We start from the raw sequence: 21,351 nt of genomic DNA on the forward strand, positions 1-21,351 counted from the left end.
ATAGTAACGCCTCAATCCCTTGCCAGTCACAGGTGTATTCTGCAGGCTATTAGTATACACGTTAGTCAGTCTGTACAAGATGTGAAATACCAAAACCCAGAAAATGAGAACAGCAATGAAAACCCACAAACACACTCAGGTACTTGTTATTGGAAATATGATTATTCCTCAGAGAGTGGGATAGCACACTCACCTAAGGATGGAGCCCACGGGAGACCCCTCGCTATCCCAATAAAAGCTCATTTCCAAACAGCAGTTGACAGTGCTCTTGTAACATTTCACTTTTACACAGATAAAAAAACTACAATATGATCCATCAGACATTGTGGTATTTATACTTCTATTGACGAAAATCTAGGGAAAAGAGTCAAGTGAGACCTTGATGTTGCATTTCACTGTTATTCAGATATATCAATAATCAAATCTGGAGAGCTGCCAATAAAAATAGAATAAACATCATTAGCATTTTAATAAACCTGCAAGCCACAGGGCTGGAAAAACAAAGCAAGACAGAGCAAAGGGAAATCAGCATGTGCAGTGTCTTCCCTCTAGCGGTTTGCCCCCTGGCAGTCTGCTGTGTCCTCCCCACTCCACTCCTGCAAAACACATGCTCCAGGGAGATGTCTCTGTATTTTAAAACCTCTCATACACCTGTCCAAGCTCTAAAGTTCAGGGGATGTGTTGCAGTCTTTTTTTAAAACTGAGAATAAATAACCTGATCTTTAAAATACTTTCAGAAAGTGCTGATCTTTTACTTATGAAGCATTTTGAATGTCAGATAGTCAGAATGTGATTTAATATGTTAATTAAATAGACCCAGATGAGAGATGAAGGAAAAGTGGTAAGAAGATGGGAAGAAAAGAAAAAAAGAAAGAACCGCATATATGCAATAGATGAAGAGTCAGCAGTTTATAGGTAGAAGGCTGAGTTACATGTCCTTTGAAACTACTTCCAAATTAAATCCTAGGATTTTTGGAATATATCAAACACAGAATTACATATAAACACTCAAAGTAAACAGTTAATTTCCTTAATTTTCAGTCATTATATTTCCTCAACTGAACCAGAAATTAGAAATTGAAAGCCCTGCTTCCTTAGATATTTTGAATTTCATTTAATCTCCTTATTAGTCCATCACGCGTGTGTGAGTATGTGTGTGTGTAGATAATGTTAAAGTATATTTTGAAAAGTGTAACTCATTAAAATATACAGTATTTGGATAAAAACTGCAAGTGAAAAACATTCACAGAGGTAAAGTAGCTATATATTAAGGTATTTTACTTTATGGCAACATAAGTAGGGGTCACTGGTTTTTTTTTTTTAAAAACTCCATTTATGAATCTGAAAACACTTCACCCATTTAATCTGAAAATAGAGACATTTATGAAAATATACAATAATGAGTACACACTAATTGCCTTATTTTCTTCAGATAATTGTGAACACTTCAGTATTACCACACAATAAGCAATAAGTAGCCATCAAGAATCTGCTAGTGTCTTTAAAATGTTTGATATAAGACCTTCCCTGTCAATTTGCAGGGAACCATGAGTCTACAATGGTGATAAAGCATCAATGATGGATGGTACCACCCAAGCCACCATTCTAATAATGAACAAATGATTCATACTCAAGGTGCTTTTGAAACATGATTAAGCCTCCAAACATTTCACTAAGGTAGGTTCTCATTAACTCAATCTTATAAAAGAGAACTTAAATAAGTTTACCAAGGTTATATAGTGAATGACAATGATAAGATCTGGAACAATAACAACAACAAAAAGAAACAACACAAAGAACCCCAGACTCCCTTAGTCCTCTGCGAGCCCTATTCATTAGTATTGCAGAGAAGCCTTTTTGGGTAATTTATTTCATTGCTCTGCGTCTAACTGACCTTCTCTGGTAGCCACTGGCAAGTGTTTGCCAAAATGTCACTGACCAAAAAACTCCTTACAATGCCATGTATTATAAAATGAATATGTCAAGAACCAGATGAAAATGTCATCAGTGACACTGACAACAATAAAAGAAAATACTCTATAGATTGAAGGAATGGAAGAAGATCCAAGTTAAAGGGGAAAAAATTACCTGAGAAAATGTCATCAATGACTGCATCAACAAAAAAGTAAAAGAGACCACGGCTTTAAGTAAGGGAAGAAGGCACAAATTAAAGGGGGAAAAGTTCCTGAGAATCAAATGCTCTGTAATGGATCAGAAAGAGGAAAAAAGACTCCTTTTACAAAGGCTTGTGGGAAAACTACAACACCTCATTTACTGATCGTCCTGTTATTCCTGGCGGGGAGACAGAGGCGACATGGCTAAGCACCTGTGAGAGCTCTTCAGAGCTGAATCCCAAAGTCACTGGTTTTCTTATTTGCATGTCAAAATTAATGACATAATTTGTGAATGTCAAAAGCAGTCACAGCAAATTAAACAGAAATTGAATGAAAATTTCCTCTGTGTTGCCCTTAAAATATAAAGTCAAAAGTTGTTGGTTATAGATAGCCAGTGGGAAGCAGCTGCATAGCACAGGGAGATCAGCTCAGTGCTCTGTGACCACCTAGAGGAGTGGGATGGGGAGGGTGGGAGGGAGATGCAAGAGGGAGGAGATATGGAGATATATGTATATGTATAGCTGATTCACTTTGTTATACAGCAGAAACTAACACACCATTGTAAAGCAATTATACTCCAATAAAGATGTTAAAAAAATTTTTTTAATTAAAAAAAAAAGTTGTTGGTTTTCCCACTCTGAAGTCTTTGGAAATAAGTTTCACTCGTACAAATACTTAAACAACCCAGTTGGGTGTGTCTACTTTAAAAAAAAAAAAAACGGTAATTTCACTAAAAAATTACTTTTACACTAAGATTTGGGATATTTTATTTTATTTTAAATGTTTATTTTATTTATTTTTGGCTGTGTTGGGTCTTCGTTGCTGCCTGCGGGCTTTCTTCTAGTTGTAGCAAGTGGGGACTGCTCTTCGTTGCGGTGCATGGGCTTCTCATTGCAGTGGCTTCTCCTGTTGCGGAGCACGGGCTCTAGGCACATGGGCCTCTGTAGTTGTGGCACACGGGCTCAGTAGTTGTGGCGCACGGGCTTAGTTGCTCTGCGGCATGTGGGGTCTTCCCGGACCAGGACTCGAACCTGTGTCCCCTGCATTGGCAGGCGGATTCTTAACCACTGTGCCACCAGGGAAGCTCAGGATATTTATTTTAAATGGACCTAGCTTGCAAATGTGATTCTTAAAATAAATGATTGCAGCTCGATGCTGATGATTATAATATATTTGGGGTATATTCTGGAATTTTCATCTGGATGTGATTGCCACTTTTAAATAACAGCTTTAACAGAACTTTCAAAATAACACGTGTATATTTTTGATTACCTGCCTGAGGATGAATTGCACTGAAGATTAACTATAGTCCACCTTTAACCCTAGGCATTTTGTTCCACCTAAATGCTTACAGGACACCATTATCTCAACAATGAAATGAAATCAATGCCTATCAGTGCTAAAAACATGGAGAGGTGCATGTTAGGATTTCCTGCTACCTTGAATTACTATCTATCCCATGTTCTCCCCCATACATACTCCCAGGCCCATCAGTGTGGATCACCACAAATTCTAAATTCTTTACCAAGTACAGTGTGCACATATACAATCTATTTAGAGGATTGAAACGTAGTGTAAAACTAACAGTGACAAGTTAGCAAAGATAAATGTAACCATTCAAATTAAACATTAGAAAGATACTGTCAGTGGGGGAATAATCACAAGTAAAATATATGTGCATACAACAAGCAACAGGCGTGTAAAGTTATTGCGACTTTGTCCCTTTTTAAATAGCTACATTTTCAAAATGGGAGACACCATCAAGTAGCAGCAGTGTCTGTGTGGATGTCTGAATGTCTGTCAGGGCCTGCCTGGTGATAGTTTATATTTCTCCCCCTTTAACAAGCTTCACTGTTACATGTTACACTGTACTTGGAGACGGAGGGCTGCCAAAAGCCATCACCAAAAAAGAAAACAAAAACAAAGCTCCTCTATAACATAATGATGTCTCAGTACTGGAAATAAACTCATAAAAGAAAAATCTTGGAAACAAAAAGAAGATGTTAAAAAAAAAAAAAAAAGAAGATGTACATCTATTTAAAGATATAAATTACTAAACATTTCTAATTCCAATAAGACCATAATATGCAAAATATTAACTGTGTGATAAGTAATATATATTTCTTTGAAGATATTTATCCCACAAACGTCTATAAATCTGCAGAAAAAAATGTTACAGAAAAACCCTTCCTTTTTTTCCCCAAATCATTACTAAATTTAATGAAGAAAGCCAGGGCATTGTCTTGACATATTTTGTCATCCCCTTTCCAAATAAACTGCTGCCACAAGGAGATGATGTTTCCCCAGGATTTTTCTCCCCTTGTCTTCATTCAGTTTTTTTTTAATCCAGCAAGGTTAACATGTTGTCAGACTAAAACTGTATCCAAGTACCTCACACATAAACCACACCGCTGTTAGAGAATTCAGTGTGTGCGTCTTTAACTCTTCAATTACATTTATAATGCATTTTTAAAGGCTATGTCTATATTCATTAAATGAACTTGACTCTTTTGACTGACTTATTTTGATTTGCTCTATTTCTTGATGAATGTGAACAGTTCATTTTCTTTTTCTTTTACCTTGAACATAAGCTTACGTTTACTAGGTTTATTTATATTGCCATCTAATCAATCAACACACATTTACTAAACTTCTGATTAGGAGCCCAGGACTATAGAAAAGTCAAAATTCCCAGATACAGTTTTAATTCCTATGCTGTTATCAATGTCACATTCTAAGAGATTTACAATCCATCTGCGTGTAAGTTAAAACTAAAAGAAAAAAAATGCAACCTACTCTCTCTCCTCTCCCCAAACGCAGGCGTCTCCAGATATATACTCACACAAAACAAAATATTCATCTCTGTGTGTAATACAACAAAATATCAAAATATTAAAATACACTGGTAATTCGCTAATGGAAAAAAAGATTAATCAAAACCAAAAATAGGAATTGAGCTTAAATTCAAGTTAAAAGGAAAACAAATGGAAACTGTATTTCCCAAATGAAACTACTTCTCCAAATACCATAATAAATCATGGAGGAAATGCTCCCAGGCTTCATTTAACAGGCAATAAAACCCTGAGGCAGGTCTGATTAGTGTGGTGCTATAGTAAATGGTAAGATGAGATATGATATACATGTCAGAGTCACCCACTAGTCTTAATTAGTTTATTGATGTATGGTTTCTAAGGTGATAGTTAAAATTTTTTAAAAAAGCATTTCAAAAAATGAAAAGACTACTACTTCTATTTGTAGAATTTTTTGTGGTATTTTCATCATAGGTATTAGTACCATTACTGCCTATAGGCCATAGAAGTTATGTCCTTACGAGACTTATTACTAAAAAACACAGTGTTGAAGGCAAACATAACAGTGATTAAGCTTCAGCCACAATTCTTCTAAAAGACGATCTCCTCTTTTTCCATTTCTCCCTAACTTCACAATAGGGTAGAAAGAGATCTATTCTGAATAATATGAAACGCCAAAAACTGTTTTAAATACATATAAAATCAAGGCCTTATATTTATGTATTTTTAATTTTGTATTCACACTATTCCTTTTAGAAGAACTGTCTCTTTTCCCCATGCATTTTTTTAGGTGATTACCCAAGATTAAATAGTAACACTAGAAACTGCAAATGGATGTTATTTTATTGTAATATTTATTTTAATCAATGAGATGTATTTTATTATAATGCAATTTAGCTAGTACTTATATTCATAGACTCTACTGGTAGGTTTAACTGCTTATCGCAACCAAATGTATTTTTAAACTTAGAATAAGCTTTTGGAGCTAGTTTGATAGATGAGACTGAGGTCAGGCAGATCTGCATTCAATCCTGACTGCACTTACTAGCTGTGATGGCCAACAAGATCTTTTACCTCTCTGAGTCTTTTTTTTTACCTTATCTATAAAATAGGGCATAATGATACCTATGTCACAGAGTTGATGTGATAATTAAATAGGATAATGAACAAAGCGCTCTTGGCACCTTGCCTAACTTAATACAAAATGTTCAACATAGAGCAGCTACAAAGTCAATGTCTGAATAACAAACTACACCAAAACTTCACAGCTTAAAAAAACTGCTCTTACTTGCTCACAACTCCCTGGGCTCAGCTAAGCAGTTCTGTGGGTTTCATTCACAGTACTGCAGGAATCCAAAGGTTTGACTGAGGCTGGATGGTCTAAGATGGCCTCTTTCACACGTCTGACAGTTGACCCTGGCTGTTGGCTAGACCTCTATCTCCATGTGATCTCTCATTCTCAGAGAGACTACTCTGGGCCTCTTCAGGTGGGGCAGCTTCCAGAAGAGCAAGTTGCAAGGCCCCTTGAAGCCAAACCTTGGAAGTCCCACAACATAATTTCCACTACATCCTACTGGTTAGAGCAAGTCACAAAGCCAGCCCAAGTGCAAGGGGATAGAGAAACAGATGCCACCTCTTGATGTAAGGGTGGTCAATATACCAATGCACAAAGGCATGCATATAGGGATAGGGTAAATATGTGGCTATAATTTGCAGTCTTCTAAAGTCTCCGAAATAGTGACAAATTTTATAGCACCTATGCTGTCTTTCAACTATAAATAATTGCAGAATTCATGTTTTAAAGGCCAAAAAGGAGTACTAGCTTGAGTTTTCCCCAAGCTAGAGTAACACTGTTCTGCTACTTCAATGACAGATTCAAAAGAAGACCAACATCATTTAGGTTTCTTTGTTCATTTTTCTGTATTCTAGGAGTCCTCCACACTTTTCTATTTATTCTAATCAATATATTTATTTTCATCTGATTTGATATTTTTACCTTCAACATGAAGCTTTCTAATCAAACATTCCACAACAAACAGCATCACTGGGAAATCTGGATGAAGTATGCTGCACTTCTAGAAACTATGAAGTTTTGTAAAAGAATAAAGAAAAATATATCCTTGTAAAAACTAAATATACTTTTGTTCTTCTCCATGAAAGTGATCACTAGAGAAAAATTTAGTTTTGTGACACAGTTAATTAGCTAGGCTTAGAGATCTATTCATACCGATTTAAGCAGAAATACAGAAAAATAAAGAAAATAATTTTTATATCTACTAACAAACAAAAAGTAGAATGCCAAAACAAAACTTGAAATTTAATTGACTGCATCAAATCTAATTTTAATGAATATCTTCCTAAATTTCTTGTCACAGACCCAGAAAGGCACAAAATAACTGCTACCAAGACTTCCTTTAACAGGTGTGTCTCTCAAAGATTCACTCCAAGAGCCACAGTCCTTAATACAATCCAATCTATTTGCTTTGGATAATTTCATGGGGCAGGACAGGCCACTAAACACGCTGCGTGATAAGAATGGCTCCTTAGGGAAGGAGAGAGATGAAGGAAATAGCTACTTGCTGTTTGACAATATGGTGAACAGAGAAGCAGTTTGGGGAATGACTAATTCCCCCACTAATGACATTCCTACATTTCCAATGAAGAACTGATTCCTAAAGTTGCCATTTTTTTTAGCTGAGGTTCTGTTACAATATGGCTTCATAAAGAAACAGTTGGAAACTCAAGTCGTTTTCAATTTTAGACAAATTGGTACTGCCCAAATTATAATGCTCAATAAAGGAAAACTTCAATAACATGAGGTATGCCTAATCTGTTTTTTAAGACATTTAAAAATCCTGATGATGTTAGGAGAAGCCATACAAGAACCCAAAAACATGTCTGTTAGAGAAAATGCCACTAGCCAGTGCCATCTTCGGTGGTTATTTCTCCCCCTATGTGAACAAACCTCCTTACTGTGCATTATTGAAACTAGATAATTCTTCTTGATAATTAGAGATTAAAGATAACCCTGTGCTACAGTTGCTGAAAAGGTAATCTACTTGATTTATTTTTAAAGGGAATCTTGTGTGCTAAAGTACTCCTATTTTGCTTTAATTATTTCAAAGTCCCACATGGGTGATAGATCTACTGTATAGGTTCATATGGAATAATTACCATTTTTGAAAAATAGCGACAATTCTAACATTCTTTAATTATATTGCTTACTAATCTTAATTGCCACGATTTCAAAAGACAGTTCCAAAGTGCATCTTGAACAAACAGAAAAGCAATTAGCCTAAATTAATTGCTTTGCTGATGTGATTTGCAGTAGGTATGCTTGGTGGTTTTGAAACTCCTGCCACTGCTTTCACAAGTTGATGTTCTGATGATTTTTTAGCCTATTTTTGCACAAGAGCAATTAACCAGATAATTGTTCTAATGTGAACCTGGACTTAAATCAGTATGTTTAGGTTCATAGTTACAATTAACCAAATATTAAACATACATTTAAAGAGCAGCACTTAAAAGTGCTACAAGGAAGAATTAAGAAAAAATATGCAACAGTTTTCTCATACAGCCATACTTTTCTCACCAAGAAACAGAAAAAAAGCTGTAACTGTCTCCTCTGCCTCTTTTCAATTAATACAACGTATCATTACATATGAAAAGCAAATGAAGTTTCTGGATCTTCATTTAAAAGTATTCCAAAGACTCTATTAAAAAGGCAGAAACCAACGATTCAACATTAAAACCTAGGTATTGTTCCAAAAACGAAGCTATGGCTTTCAGATAAAAAGCATGCAATACATAAAGCAAGCTCTATCTAAATCAAGATAATGACATTGTCCTCACTTTATTAAGTATCAACTTTATTCAGAAATAAATAAATCTGGAAGAAGGAGGACATTTGAACCAATTGCCTGGATTTCGGCCAGAGTTCAAGCCAAATTTAAAAACAGACTTATACATCCTACAAAAGCAACATTTATAATTCCCTCAACACGTAGGTATTAAATTGCTTCTCTGAGCTGGGCTCTATGTGAGGTTCCAGGGGCTGAGGCTGGGGCAGAGGGCCAAAGATGAAGACGCAAATTCGCCCTTGCAAAGAGAGAGATTCATAAACAAAACATCACACAGCCACACAATGATATATGCCACCAGCAGACTGATGTGCTATGGATTCAGCCAACAGTAACGTGATACAGCACTTCGTTACAACCACCATTATTATTTCATCTTTTCTTTAAATATAAAGGAATTCATATTCATTTAAAGGGAAATTATTAGCAGTGCAACTGTAACTGCTAATGAAACAAGTTTGCTTTTGTCAACTTCAGTAAGCAAGGAGTTATTTTATACTAACTTAAATTAAATATTTTATCAGTTGAGGAATGATATACATAAAACCTTTCCATCTTCGTGAGACAAAAGGGTTCAAGCTGAAACTACTCTGTCATTCTTCATGTCTTCATGTATTCTTTTTTAATTTCTGAAAGGACCATCATACGGAAAGTAGCCCAGGCACATACATGTCAGGTCTGCCATTTTTAATTAATACCAATCAAGTTCCAGCTATTTCTCCTCTGGTTAAACATGTGTGTACCTATCTTCTAAGATATTTCTTTATGCCACTGTTCATAAAATATTTTAGGCTGAAGCAAAATCTCTTGCACTAAATTAATAACTAATCACAGGAGATATTTATCATCTCAAGCCTTTTACAAGGAAATTGTCAGATTTAATCACCTTTCTCATATTTTCACTATTTGCTGGGCTTCATTTATCATACATTTTAAAATTTTGACAACAGTGAGTTATTTTAATTACCATTTCTGGCTGGGGATTAAGAATAAGACAACAGCTGGGGGGAGGAGGGGGGAGGGCAGGAAGTCATAAATTTGTCCGAACAGTCAATAAACTATTATCATTTTCATCAATAAGTGAAGATTTTGTTCATTGTTGGTAATTTTAAAATGGGTTTTGAGGTTAGGAAGCCTCCAAATTTATGAGTATACAGCACTGCATTCATCGTCATATATTGATACATTGTGTCCCATTCTTTCCCATAATTTGATCATGAATTCTGATTTCATAACACATAAGACATAATTTGTTAATCCCACAAACTAAGTGCTTAATATATACATTTACTCATCTTTATATTGTCTTAAAAACACAAAATCAGTGGCAGCATTTAGAATAGCACATCCAGGAATACCAATAATATGATTCTATAAAAGCTCTGTTAATTATTATTATTTGCAGAAATGTTTACTTATGCATTATTGCTCACTAGGAACCAAAGACAAAGCAGAAATTAAAAATTACCATTATACGTTGGAGCTATCATAAAAATTCGCATTTTTCTATATGACAAAATGTGAACATAGAGAATCAATAAGACAAACTCATCCACATCAAATCCAGTTTCCATCCCATCTCCAGAACTGGAGTTAAAAATCAAAGTAGGCTGACATAGATGAGATAAAGATGATCTCATATAGACTTCCTTTCAAGTGACTGTACTAGGTTAAATGCTCTAATGTTATATATCAATTAATATTTCCTTTAAAATGATATTCGGCAATTAGAATTATTGAAAGAACCAATATCAGAACCGATACCCAACAGCACTACATACCAAACAATGAAAAAGCACCTTTAATTTGAATTTCATCTGAGGATAAATGCACAAATCGCTTTATCAGAAAAACTTCTCCTTCTGTAGAAAAATATCATTAGCTATTTGAAAAATCACATATGCTAGGAAAACTGTACAGATTAGTTATGACAGTTATTTTTTACCAAAGGTACTGAAACCTTCAATGAAGTTAACTTCCTTCTTTTTAACTCAGTAACAACTTACTCAAAGTATATACCACCCAGTATTCTCCTTCACTCTGCAACGATTAATTTGTTACAACTGACAGACAGCATTTATAGATAATAAAATATTTGTAAAAGTAAATGTGTATCATCACATGCTTAAATAAAATATCTACTCAAAATTCATTCTGAAATTCTTTTTGATATCAAGTATGAGCTAGATGTGGTATAAGACACAAACACGAGCAATACTTTCTACTTTTCTTCAAGAAACTTAGTAAGAAATGAAGAGTGTTTATAAATGGAGTTGTTGGGGGAAAAATTGCTTTTTATTACAAAATTAGATGTTTTTAAAATCTACAGGTCTTATCTTAAACGTTTACCTCTCAGATACCCCATATGGAAAAGAGAAGGTAACACCCTAATGATGTTCAGAATGATCACGCATAGCCTGAGGTAGGAGGACCACATAATTGATCATCCAAAGCAGGACATCCGGAACACAGAAAGGAGCAGTGGCAGCACAAGGGCTAACCCTGACGGAATTCCAAAACAACAGGACTGGGCTGAGACTGTCCTCAGCAAATCAGGACATTAGGTCATTAGGTCTGAGTCAGAGTAAGGTGCTGGGAGACAGTGAGCCCCTCAGAGCTTGGACTTTGAAGACACAGAAAAATGGGTTCCAGTCTTGGCTCCACCACTTACTAGCTGAGAGCAGTCTAACCTTTCTGGACCTTAATTCCTTCATTTTAAAATGAGGTTAATTTCTTCCTCAGGGTTGTTGTAAAGATTAAATGAAACACAGGGTGTAAACACTTAGCACACTGTATGGCGCAGATTGTAATAAATGGTAGCTATTATTGGCTGTTGTTATCATCCTTGGTTAAAAAACAAAAGAGAGAAAATATTATACCCTCCAACCTCAGGGGCACTACAAAAAGCAATCATGGTTTTAAAGAGAGGGTCTAATGGATAGAAGGACACCTAAGACATCATTTTTGAAGATGGTTAGGGGGCCTGAATAGTAGTTATCCCAATATCATACTATTCTTCTAGGGATGGTCTTACAAATAACTGTGACTATAAAAGAGAGTATCAATAAGCCAACCTCAAACAAGCGTCACTAGCTCAGAAAGGCTCCATTCTGTCCCTGCAACTCTCCTACAACTCAGTGAAATATATTTATCCTTTTTAAAAAAATATGAATAGATACAGAATATACTCAAAACTATGTAGTAAATTATGGAAATAACTAAAATTCAGCTTTACTAAAACTCCACCTAACCAGCCCAACCACATTATTAGGCACCAAAAGTATGCAGATAGACTGCTCAGCATTCTACACTGGCAGGAGATCGCTGCTCTAAATACCACCATGGAGCTGCTTCTATGGGCAGCATTATTTTTACCACCTCTTTATTTCCAAGTTTTCGTGCCTTTATAGGAGCAAATTGTTCAAACTTCACACTCAATACTCCAAGGTGAAAAGTATTCCTCTCCTCCAGACCACTTAACTTTAATAGAAAACAAAATATTCTCCAACTCAAATTCAACCATGCCTGCTGGATTTAATGGATAGGTTTATCCCCCTTGGGCAATCTTTAAACCTCAGTCTCTAGGAGAATTAAGTAATATTAGGGGATTGAAATGAAATAAAATTCTAAGTCCACTGTGACGTGACCTTCACAGGAAGATGGCAGATTATCCATCCACCCAGTCCTCGAACACTTATAAATACAATATATAGCATATGTTCACAAAACAATTCTTGGAAATAAAACACAATGGGCACTCAGCAAATATTTTATATCACCAACACCTGCTCAAATCCTCTTTGAACTTTATTTCTAAATGTCACCGTTTTTTATTGAATCAACGGAAATTTTAAAGAAGAAACAGAATAAACATCCAGAGAAGATCAAGGGAGTTAGAAAAATCTTTATAGAAAGCCTCATTGAGTTTTACATGAGCCAGGATGCTGTCAGTCTCCCTGAAAGGGGTGGTGGAGTAATCTATCACTCTACAACTTCAATCTCAGTATACCTAAAAGACTAAAAAGGGCTCTGCACAGAAAAAGAAAAGAGAAAGAATAGTCTTAAGATTTTTCTTAATATTATAAACAAAGGAATTGTGAATCAAATACTAAGCACTGCAAATAAATTCACTTTAAATCACAGGTTTGAAGTTGGAGTTAATTTAGTAAACTAGTTCAACTCTATTATTCAGGAAACTGTTTAGAACACTCGTTTGAACACTAAGTGGGAGTGAGTTCTCCATTTTGGAAGGCAGTCAATGAAAACGAAGGTTTTAATTTATTTTAAACGGAATTCTGTCTCCCTCTGTAACTTCAACATGTTGGCCAAAGTTCTGAGGCCTGAAATAATGAAGAACTAATTTAGGTAAACTAATCAACTCTATATTATCTGTTAACATATGTTATCAGACTCAACTTAAAAAGAACTACTTGATTTAAAATAAGAAATCTTTACCTAAAAATCTCTACATTCTGGATTTCAATAAGGGAGAATTCAATTCGTAGACTGGGTAAGGAACAAGTAGATAATATAAAAAAATAGGTCATGCTGGGTGGGAATAGTGGAGAAATTGGAGAATGGCCAACGAGAAAAGCCCATTACTCATCCTGGAAAAACTGTTGACATGAGAAAATGTGGGTCCAATGTTGCTAGATTTGCAACTTTCCCAAGAGAAGGCCAAAATTCAGAATTTTTATGTGAACTACCCCAATTTTTTTAAGTTGGTAACTAATTCAATTTTTAAAATATTGTATAGGCCAAACAAAACAGCTTTGTGGACCGGACTCAGCTGAGCCCACCAGTTTGCAATTTCAAAATGATGGTATTCAAAAGTTTTACTTAAAGAGAAGATATTTATAGTTACTATTCTAAACACAAGTACATATAAAGTGAAAGAGTAACATACTGTAAACGTTATTTTATACTTGAAAGAAACTGGTTGCAACAGTCTCAGGTTTAAAAGTCCTCAAATTTTAGAGTGTCCACTGATGCAACAGGTGCCTTTACATAAATATAAGGTTCATACAGCAAATTAACTCCTTAAAGAAGGTATCCTTAGTTATCCATGTTCAACAAACTTATACACTCAACTTTGTTTTAAACTGCAAATTCAAAGAATAAATCTCTAGCTAGGCAAGTTCAACTAGTTGGCAGCATAACTGGCTTTAACAACCAGCCTGACTTTTGCTATGTTTTGTGACTTTAGCTGACAGATGCTAGAGAATCTTTCACTTCTCTTGTATTGTTATCTTCTGTTTTCCTAATTCATGAGCAAGCATGGTCAACTGTCATTGAAAGGATCATATATTAGATAATGGGTATATACATTATATGATCAAATTTTATTTTCAGGACTAACGTTAAAAATTGAAATTAGGGAGATTAATTCGCTCTTTGGTAGCCAATTTAAATATTAAAAATAGCTTCCATAAAGATCTATTAAAATCAATTAGATTTCACTTAATTCTTCTTGACCAAAAAAAAAAAAAAAAAGCCATTATAGGCATATTACTATAAAGATGCTCAGAACCATTCACGTTTTTATATATCTGTTTTTTACATCCAAAGCATGCTGCTTCTGGACTCTATACCAAACATACAAAAACAATGAAGACCAAATTCGACGTGAAATAACAAAGGATTTATATCAAATACAAGTAAACATTCCAATAAACTTACAGTCAGAGAGTAGAGGAGACATAATAACCAGATGTTTAATTTAAATCATTGATAGAAATAGTCAGTGTCCTCTTTTCATAAACCACTTGGATTTTATTTGTATTCAAAAGCAACGGTAAATGTCAAACGACTACTAGACCATCCTTCTGAATACAAGAAAATATCACGCTGTTTAACTCTCTAAACACAAAAAGTCCTTTTAGAAAACAAAGATAAAGAACAGCATGTCTTAGTCACACAGATCAATTCAAGAACCACAGAATGCTAAAAGGTTTCATGAGCTTAACAGTAAAGACCTTCAATTACTAAATGTTTTAAAATTTTGAGCTTCAAAAAAAGTTTATTGATAAAATCTTTTAAAATTCAGGATAAATCTTATATCTAAAGATCTGGGAAGAGTATCAAAGTTTATCTTCATGTGAGGAATCCTTTATTAAAGCTAGCAGCATTAAACATAGATCCTTTTCACAGGTATTATGCTTAAAATAGTATCTAAAGGTTCTATTGTAACTTTATTATGGAAGAAAATAATGAGATTAGTTTAAAAAAAACTAAGAATGTTACATATAAATGTCAATTGTGTGTGAACCCAGCTATGAAAGGGAAATTGACTCATTAGCCATTTGCTTTTTCTTGTTTGTCCCCATCCAGTTGTTACTGCAGCAAAGATGGAAAATACGTACAACTGGAAAAGCCAAAGAAAAGTCAAACAAATGGGCTAAATTTAATAGGAATAGTATGACCTTCCGCTGACAAAAGATGTTGAAAGGATTGAATGAGAACACATGTAAAGTGCCTATCAATTACCTGGGTAATAAAGGTTACCTTCCTCCCCTCTATCCTTACAAGGCTCACTATTATCCCCCTCATTAAGTCATATGTCACCTAAAGAGAAAACCTTCTGAGAGCAGCAGGGACTCAGCGCTCCACAGTCTGAGACACAGCACCAAGTATTTAGTAGGGGGTTAATAAATGCCTCCTGATTTACTAGAGGATAATAATAATGAACAAATGTAAAACAGACGCTAATTGATAGGCTAAATGCATTAGTGCATGCCAGTGTCCTCTATACGAAAGGTTGCTAACCCATCTCGGCTAAGTGCTGAAATTATAATTAAGTCTGATGGGAAGTCCTAGATTTATACCAATATAATTACAAATATTACTTAGCTTAGTGATAGAGTATGCCAAGAACAATGAGCTGAGTAATTTAGATGATACTACAAAGTGGGTTTTAATGTTTGAAACTCCTATTACAGTACACAGGATAAGTGCAAGTAGTGTAATTAAAACCTAAAAGAGTCTGATCTTTAAAACTCTACCACTCAGCCTCATTAAAATGCACGTTTCCTCAATTAATCCAAACTTTTCCATTAAAAACATAAAAATACACTTTCATTCCTTGCAAATAAATCTCTACAGTACAGGTATTTAGGATCAAATACCAAATAACCATTATAATTAGGAAAAAAATGACTGAAATCGCAAGAGATTTGAGTAGATGGAACCTAAGAAAGAGAAGGTGAGGGCTGCCCACTTTTTCATTTGTAAATACCCAGTTATGGCTAACTAAGCATTTGAAGAGCTAGAAGATGAGAAATCTCTGAATATCTTTGTGTAAATAATACAAACCTAAGCAAAATGTTTACCAAGCAGATAGCCCTTATAATCATATACGGACTGCATCTAATTTACCTCTGTAGGCTCCAAGTACTGAGGCTTCTATGCATGGACATAGAAAACTGTTGTGCAACGAAAGGCAATCGTTTTCATAACCATATTGTGGCACAAATAGTTTTCACCTTTCAACTTAAAGCATTACCAAGAAGTTTACCTCAATATTAAGCTAATGCTAAACACCTAAACCACAGGATGATGTTTTTCATGTACTTTATTTTATTAGTTATTATGAAAAACACTTAAAAGATTATTTTTAAGTTGCCACATAATTGGCTATGTAGGCAAAAGCTGATTACAGAGAACAATTTAATTTTTAAAATTTTCATCAATTTTCTTTAGATTTTGATCCACCTCACATAGTGACTATTACTCAAAAACAATAAACACCTTTTATAAATGATGACCATGGGCCAATTCTGGATTAGTAAATTTTTCAAGAAAAATTTTACTAAGAAAGAGCTAAGTCAAAAGCTATCACATAATTTAAAGAGCAATGCAGGGTAATTTATTAAAATGTCACTAGAATTTACCATACTTGGGGAAAATGTAGTCTACACGATTTTATTGTTAAAAGTATAAAAGGAAATTAAAAGCGAAAGGGGGAAGCGTATTGAATTTAAAGCATTATCTGACACAAACTTAATAAACCTCTGCTCTAATCTGTGAAAAATATTTAAATCTAAATAGGTTCTAATTATAGCTGAAATAGTGCTTTCTATTTTGAAAGCAAAATATTTTTGGTGGCCTAACTTTTTAAAAAAATTTATTCTTGAAAAGTCACTGGGCAAGAATCTTATCTCACGCTTATACTTAAGAACCCACCTTAACTAATCAGCAGTAGTAGAGTAGTGCTAACTCTGCAGTTGTTTTCATTATAAAGAAGTCTATTTTCAAGGGTTCTTGCATCTTTTTTTTTTCCTTCATTAAATATTTCAGAGAAAAACTGGTTTATCATTGTTTGTTTTAAAAACTACCCATTTTACACTACATATTAAACTGTCCATCACATGACTTTCATTTTCAAAACAAATTCTATTTACACAGAAAACAAAATGTCATCCTTGAGAAAGGATGTGAATGTATAATGTTTGAAACAGTTTCTAAGAACCATTTTCCTTGATAAGTGAAAAGTAAAATCAACACAAAAGTTGCAAAAATATTAAAGTGACAAACAATATGTCTTGGATGGGTGACAAAGAGAAAATTCAATAGACTTCTATTATTATAACTGTTCAGGCAAACATTTGAGTCTTAGCACATAAAAACCTTGTTGCAAATATAAGCAATGGATGGGTTAAAAGTATACTTCTAAATGGTTTTCAAAACTTAAACATATCTATTTTAAAAGTCATGGCTTTATCACATTTTCCTTAAAGTAGACATGCCTTATTATAATGATAATCAGTACTTGGTACATAGAGCACATGTTTCCCTCTGGAAAAGTATTTTTAAGATGTTACAATGGTTACCTGTCATTTATGATCCAGTTCAGGCAGAGATTGAGAGAGCTTAGATTTTTGCACCTCTTGACAATTTCCATCACGGTTTCATTATCCAGTTCGGTGATATGACGTAGGTCCAAGCTGGAAAGGTTTCTTAGCTAATGAGATAAATAAAATGAAAGATGAGAAATATAAATACTACATTCATCCTCAAAAACTATAAATATAGCTTATTATAGAGTATCACTGTACAATAGACAACAGTCTAGAATCATTTGATTAAACTAAATGGTTACATAATATTTTAATACTAAATTAGAAATGAGGTCAGAAATCTATGATGAACAAATGAATGGCAACAAACATTAAAATCAAACAGATTTATTGAGGCATCATAAAAATCAAAAGTTAGCAATCTAATAGGTGGGAAAGCTGTTAAATCTCTCATTAATTACCCACAATTTGATAGGCTTATTTTCTTTAACATTGTTCCATTTCAGATATTTATCTTCGTGATTATAATGCCACTTTTGTATAGGTTTTCTCTTTTTTTTTTTAAAGATAAAATATGAGTAAGTAGTTAATTCAGAGATATCTTGGTGATATTTTATCAATGTACTCCAAATTGCAGTATTATGGGTTGTATGTTCCACTATGTGAAAAGCAATATAAAACATTGTTCAAGAAGTAAAGATTTTCTCCATGTACCACCTTCCCTATTTGTTCACTTTCTCTACTCCTTTCCTGATGTTTCCTGTCTTCCCCTGATGTTGTCTCCAAGGAAAATTAATAATATCATTTACACAAAGATGGTAGTATCTTAATTATCCTCTTCAAATAAACTGTATCTCAAATAAGCTGTTTTTGCTTAATAACATGCAAAGAATTAATTTGGAAGCATGTGGTAGACCAAATAACACCCCTCCCAAGGATATCTATGCCCTAATACGCTACGTCATATGGCAAAAGAGACTTTGCAGATGTGATTAAAGTTATGGATTTTGAGATGAGGCGACTACGCAGGGTAGGCCCAATCTAGTCACATGAGTCCTTATAAGCAGAGAACCTCTCCCAGCTAAAGTCAGAGAGATGCGGAGGAGGAAGATGCAGGGGACATTTGAATTGTGAAAGGGATTCAACCTGCCCTTACTGGCTTTGTGTCTGGAGGAAGAGGGCCAGGAGTCAAGGAATGTGGGCAACTTCTAGAGCTGACAGCCAGTAAGAAATCTGGACTTCAGACCTACAACCTTAGAGAACTGAATTTCCTCAAAAACCTGACGGAGCAAGAAAACAGATTCTCCTCTCGATCTTCCAGAAAAGAATACAAGGTGGGTGATTTTAGTCTGATGAAACCTGTGGTGATCTTCTAACAAACTATGAGGTAACAAATTTGTGCTGTTTTAAGCTGCTAAGCGTGCGGTAATTTGTTACAGCAATAGAAAACTAGTACATGGCCTTTCCAGCACCATCAGGGAGCCCTCCAGGACATGGCAGTCTTCTCTAGGCCACCCTCAAGTCCTGCTGTAGCGGAAGGAGGTAATTCCTGCACGAAGATGACTTGCAGGCGTAACTCAGAGCAGTGAGTCAGGCGAGCTTCGACCCCAAGGGAAGAGAAGACACTGGTATCGCCGCTGCTGTAGGACAAAAGGGAAAGAAACACTCTAAAGCAGCACCATCCCAGAGAACTTCCTGCAATGATGGAAGCGTTCTCTAATTCTGCTGTCGAATATGGTAACCACTAGTCACACGTGGCTACTGAGCACTTGAGACGCGACTAGTGTGAGGAAGGACCTGAGTTTTTTTGACCTTATTTAATGTTGTTTAGTTTGCATTTACTTTTCATATCTGTGGCCAGTGGCTACAGTGTTGGACGGAGCAGCTGCGGAGAACTGGGTCTGCCAGGAACCACGCACACCCTACTCCCCACCTCAGCTCACAGAGGGGCTTCATGCAGAGTCCCTGCCCACTGCTCTGATGCGTGCTGCAGGGCTACGGAGAGAAACAGGGATGGCTAAGAGGGCGAAATGCGAAAAGGTCCACAACAGTAGGGAACGCTTTCTAGTTGAGACAGCAAGCCTCTGTCCCTAAGGCTGAATTCTGAGCCTTCAGCACGAGATTCAGGAAAACCTCTCTGCGATCGGCCTCTCAGGTCAGATGTTCCAAGAAGTCGCCATCCAGTGTGGGACTCAGGACAACACAAGAGAACGGAGGCAGGACCAGGAAAGAAGAAATGGGTTTGACGAAGTTCTTCCTCAAGTTACCATGGACTGAGGCTTTACCAACATCAGAACATGGTTGGTACTTGGCAACCAAAGCATAATGAAAGGGAACAGACGCACCTTTGTTAAACAAACAAAACAAGAAACAAAAACAAACAAACAAAAAAAACAGGCTGCTCTGGCTGTCTCAGCAGCTCCATGCAGTTGACCAGTCAGAACCTGGGCTGACTCGCTGTTTCCCCTTCCTCAAGGGTCTCCTCACTCCACTGTCTGAGAGCTATAGCCAACACCACACCCAGAGCCCAGAGGTAGGCTGCCTGGGCTCTAACTTTATACCCCAAACATGGCACCTGATTCCTATCCTTTACCTCTCTGCCTACCATAAATAAGGTAGGCTGGTATTAAACAAAACAACAAAAATGTTCTGAAGTACCTAAAGGAACGATAACCAAAAGACTATATAAAATACAAAACAGATAGCAAAATAAGTTTCTAATAATCTTTCAGACATCACTAAAGCCATTTAAAGAATCAAAGGGCTGATGCACATGCTCCTTGCTATGCTTTCTTCCCTCCCAACTCCTGACGTATCTCCATGTGGTGATGGAAACAGAAATCATCCAGAATAACAGCTAGGCTTGGAGCAAAGCACAAGGTTGTGAGGCCGGTACCCATGTCTTTTATGAAGGAGCAGGAGACACAAGGAGTACAGAGAAGACGGCAATAAAACAGGAGAGACAATGGTAATGCCAAATGGAACAAGTCTCAAAGTCTCGATATTTTGTTAATTATATTTGTTGTTGTTATTTTTCACAAATGTTGGAAGAGTAATGGCCTGGAAGCAGCCATGCAGAGCAAAGAGGATCCTGCCTCCACTTTCTGACCCTGAGAAACACAGTGAGAAAATAAACAGGTATGGTAGGTAAAATTCTAAAATGACCCCAAGGACCCATGCCCTAATATAATCCCTGACCTTGAGTGTGGGCAAGACCTTATAAGGAAAAGTAAAAGGATTCTGCAGCTATAATTAAGATCCCTGACCAATTAAACACTGAATTAATCAAAAGACAGTATCCTGGATGGGCCTGACCTAATCAGTTGAGCTCTGACAAAGGGTCTAGAGGTCAGAGAGATTCTCCTGCTGGCCTCGGAGAAGTGAGCAACCACGTTGTGAGAGGGACTGTGAAAGGCCCTGTGAGAAGACCACATGGCTAAGACCCTCAAGAGGCCTCTAGGAGCTGAGAGCAGTCCCTGACTGACGGCTAGAAAGAAAATGCGGACCTCAGTCCTATAACTACAAGGAACTGAATTCTTCCAACAACTACATGAGCTTGTAAGAGGACCTAAACTCTAGAAAGAGATGCAACCCCAACTGACACCTTGATTGTGACCTTATGAGACCCTGGAAAAACCAAGTTGCAGCATGTGGACTTCTGACCCATGGATATAGTAAGATGATAAATATATGTGGTTTTAAGATGCTAAGTCTATGGTAATTTGTTGTACAGCAATAGAAAATCAACACAGAAGGGCTATAGGGGACTCTG

The 21,351-nt window shown here is 35.8% G+C and overlaps 1 protein-coding gene across 6 annotated transcripts in view; it reads right to left on the bottom strand.

Moving 5' to 3' along the window:
- FBXL17 (F-box and leucine rich repeat protein 17) overlaps positions 1-21,351 on the bottom strand; it is a 464,528-nt gene that overhangs the window by 286,405 nt on the left and 156,772 nt on the right. For 5 of the 6 annotated variants that reach the window (XM_082376783.1, XM_082376782.1, XM_082376784.1 and 2 more), the window contains one exon: positions 17,613-17,743. In XM_082376783.1, the coding sequence (XP_082232909.1) occupies positions 17,613-17,743 (131 nt within the window). Of the gene's footprint in view, positions 1-268; positions 12,814-17,612; positions 17,744-21,351 lie in introns of those variants that run through there. The other variant, XM_082376787.1, reaches the window with a different exon arrangement.

The sequence above is a fragment of the Balaenoptera borealis genome, assembly GCF_965194805.1.
Source record: "Balaenoptera borealis genome assembly, chromosome: 2".
Lineage (NCBI taxonomy): Eukaryota > Metazoa > Chordata > Mammalia > Artiodactyla > Balaenopteridae > Balaenoptera > Balaenoptera borealis.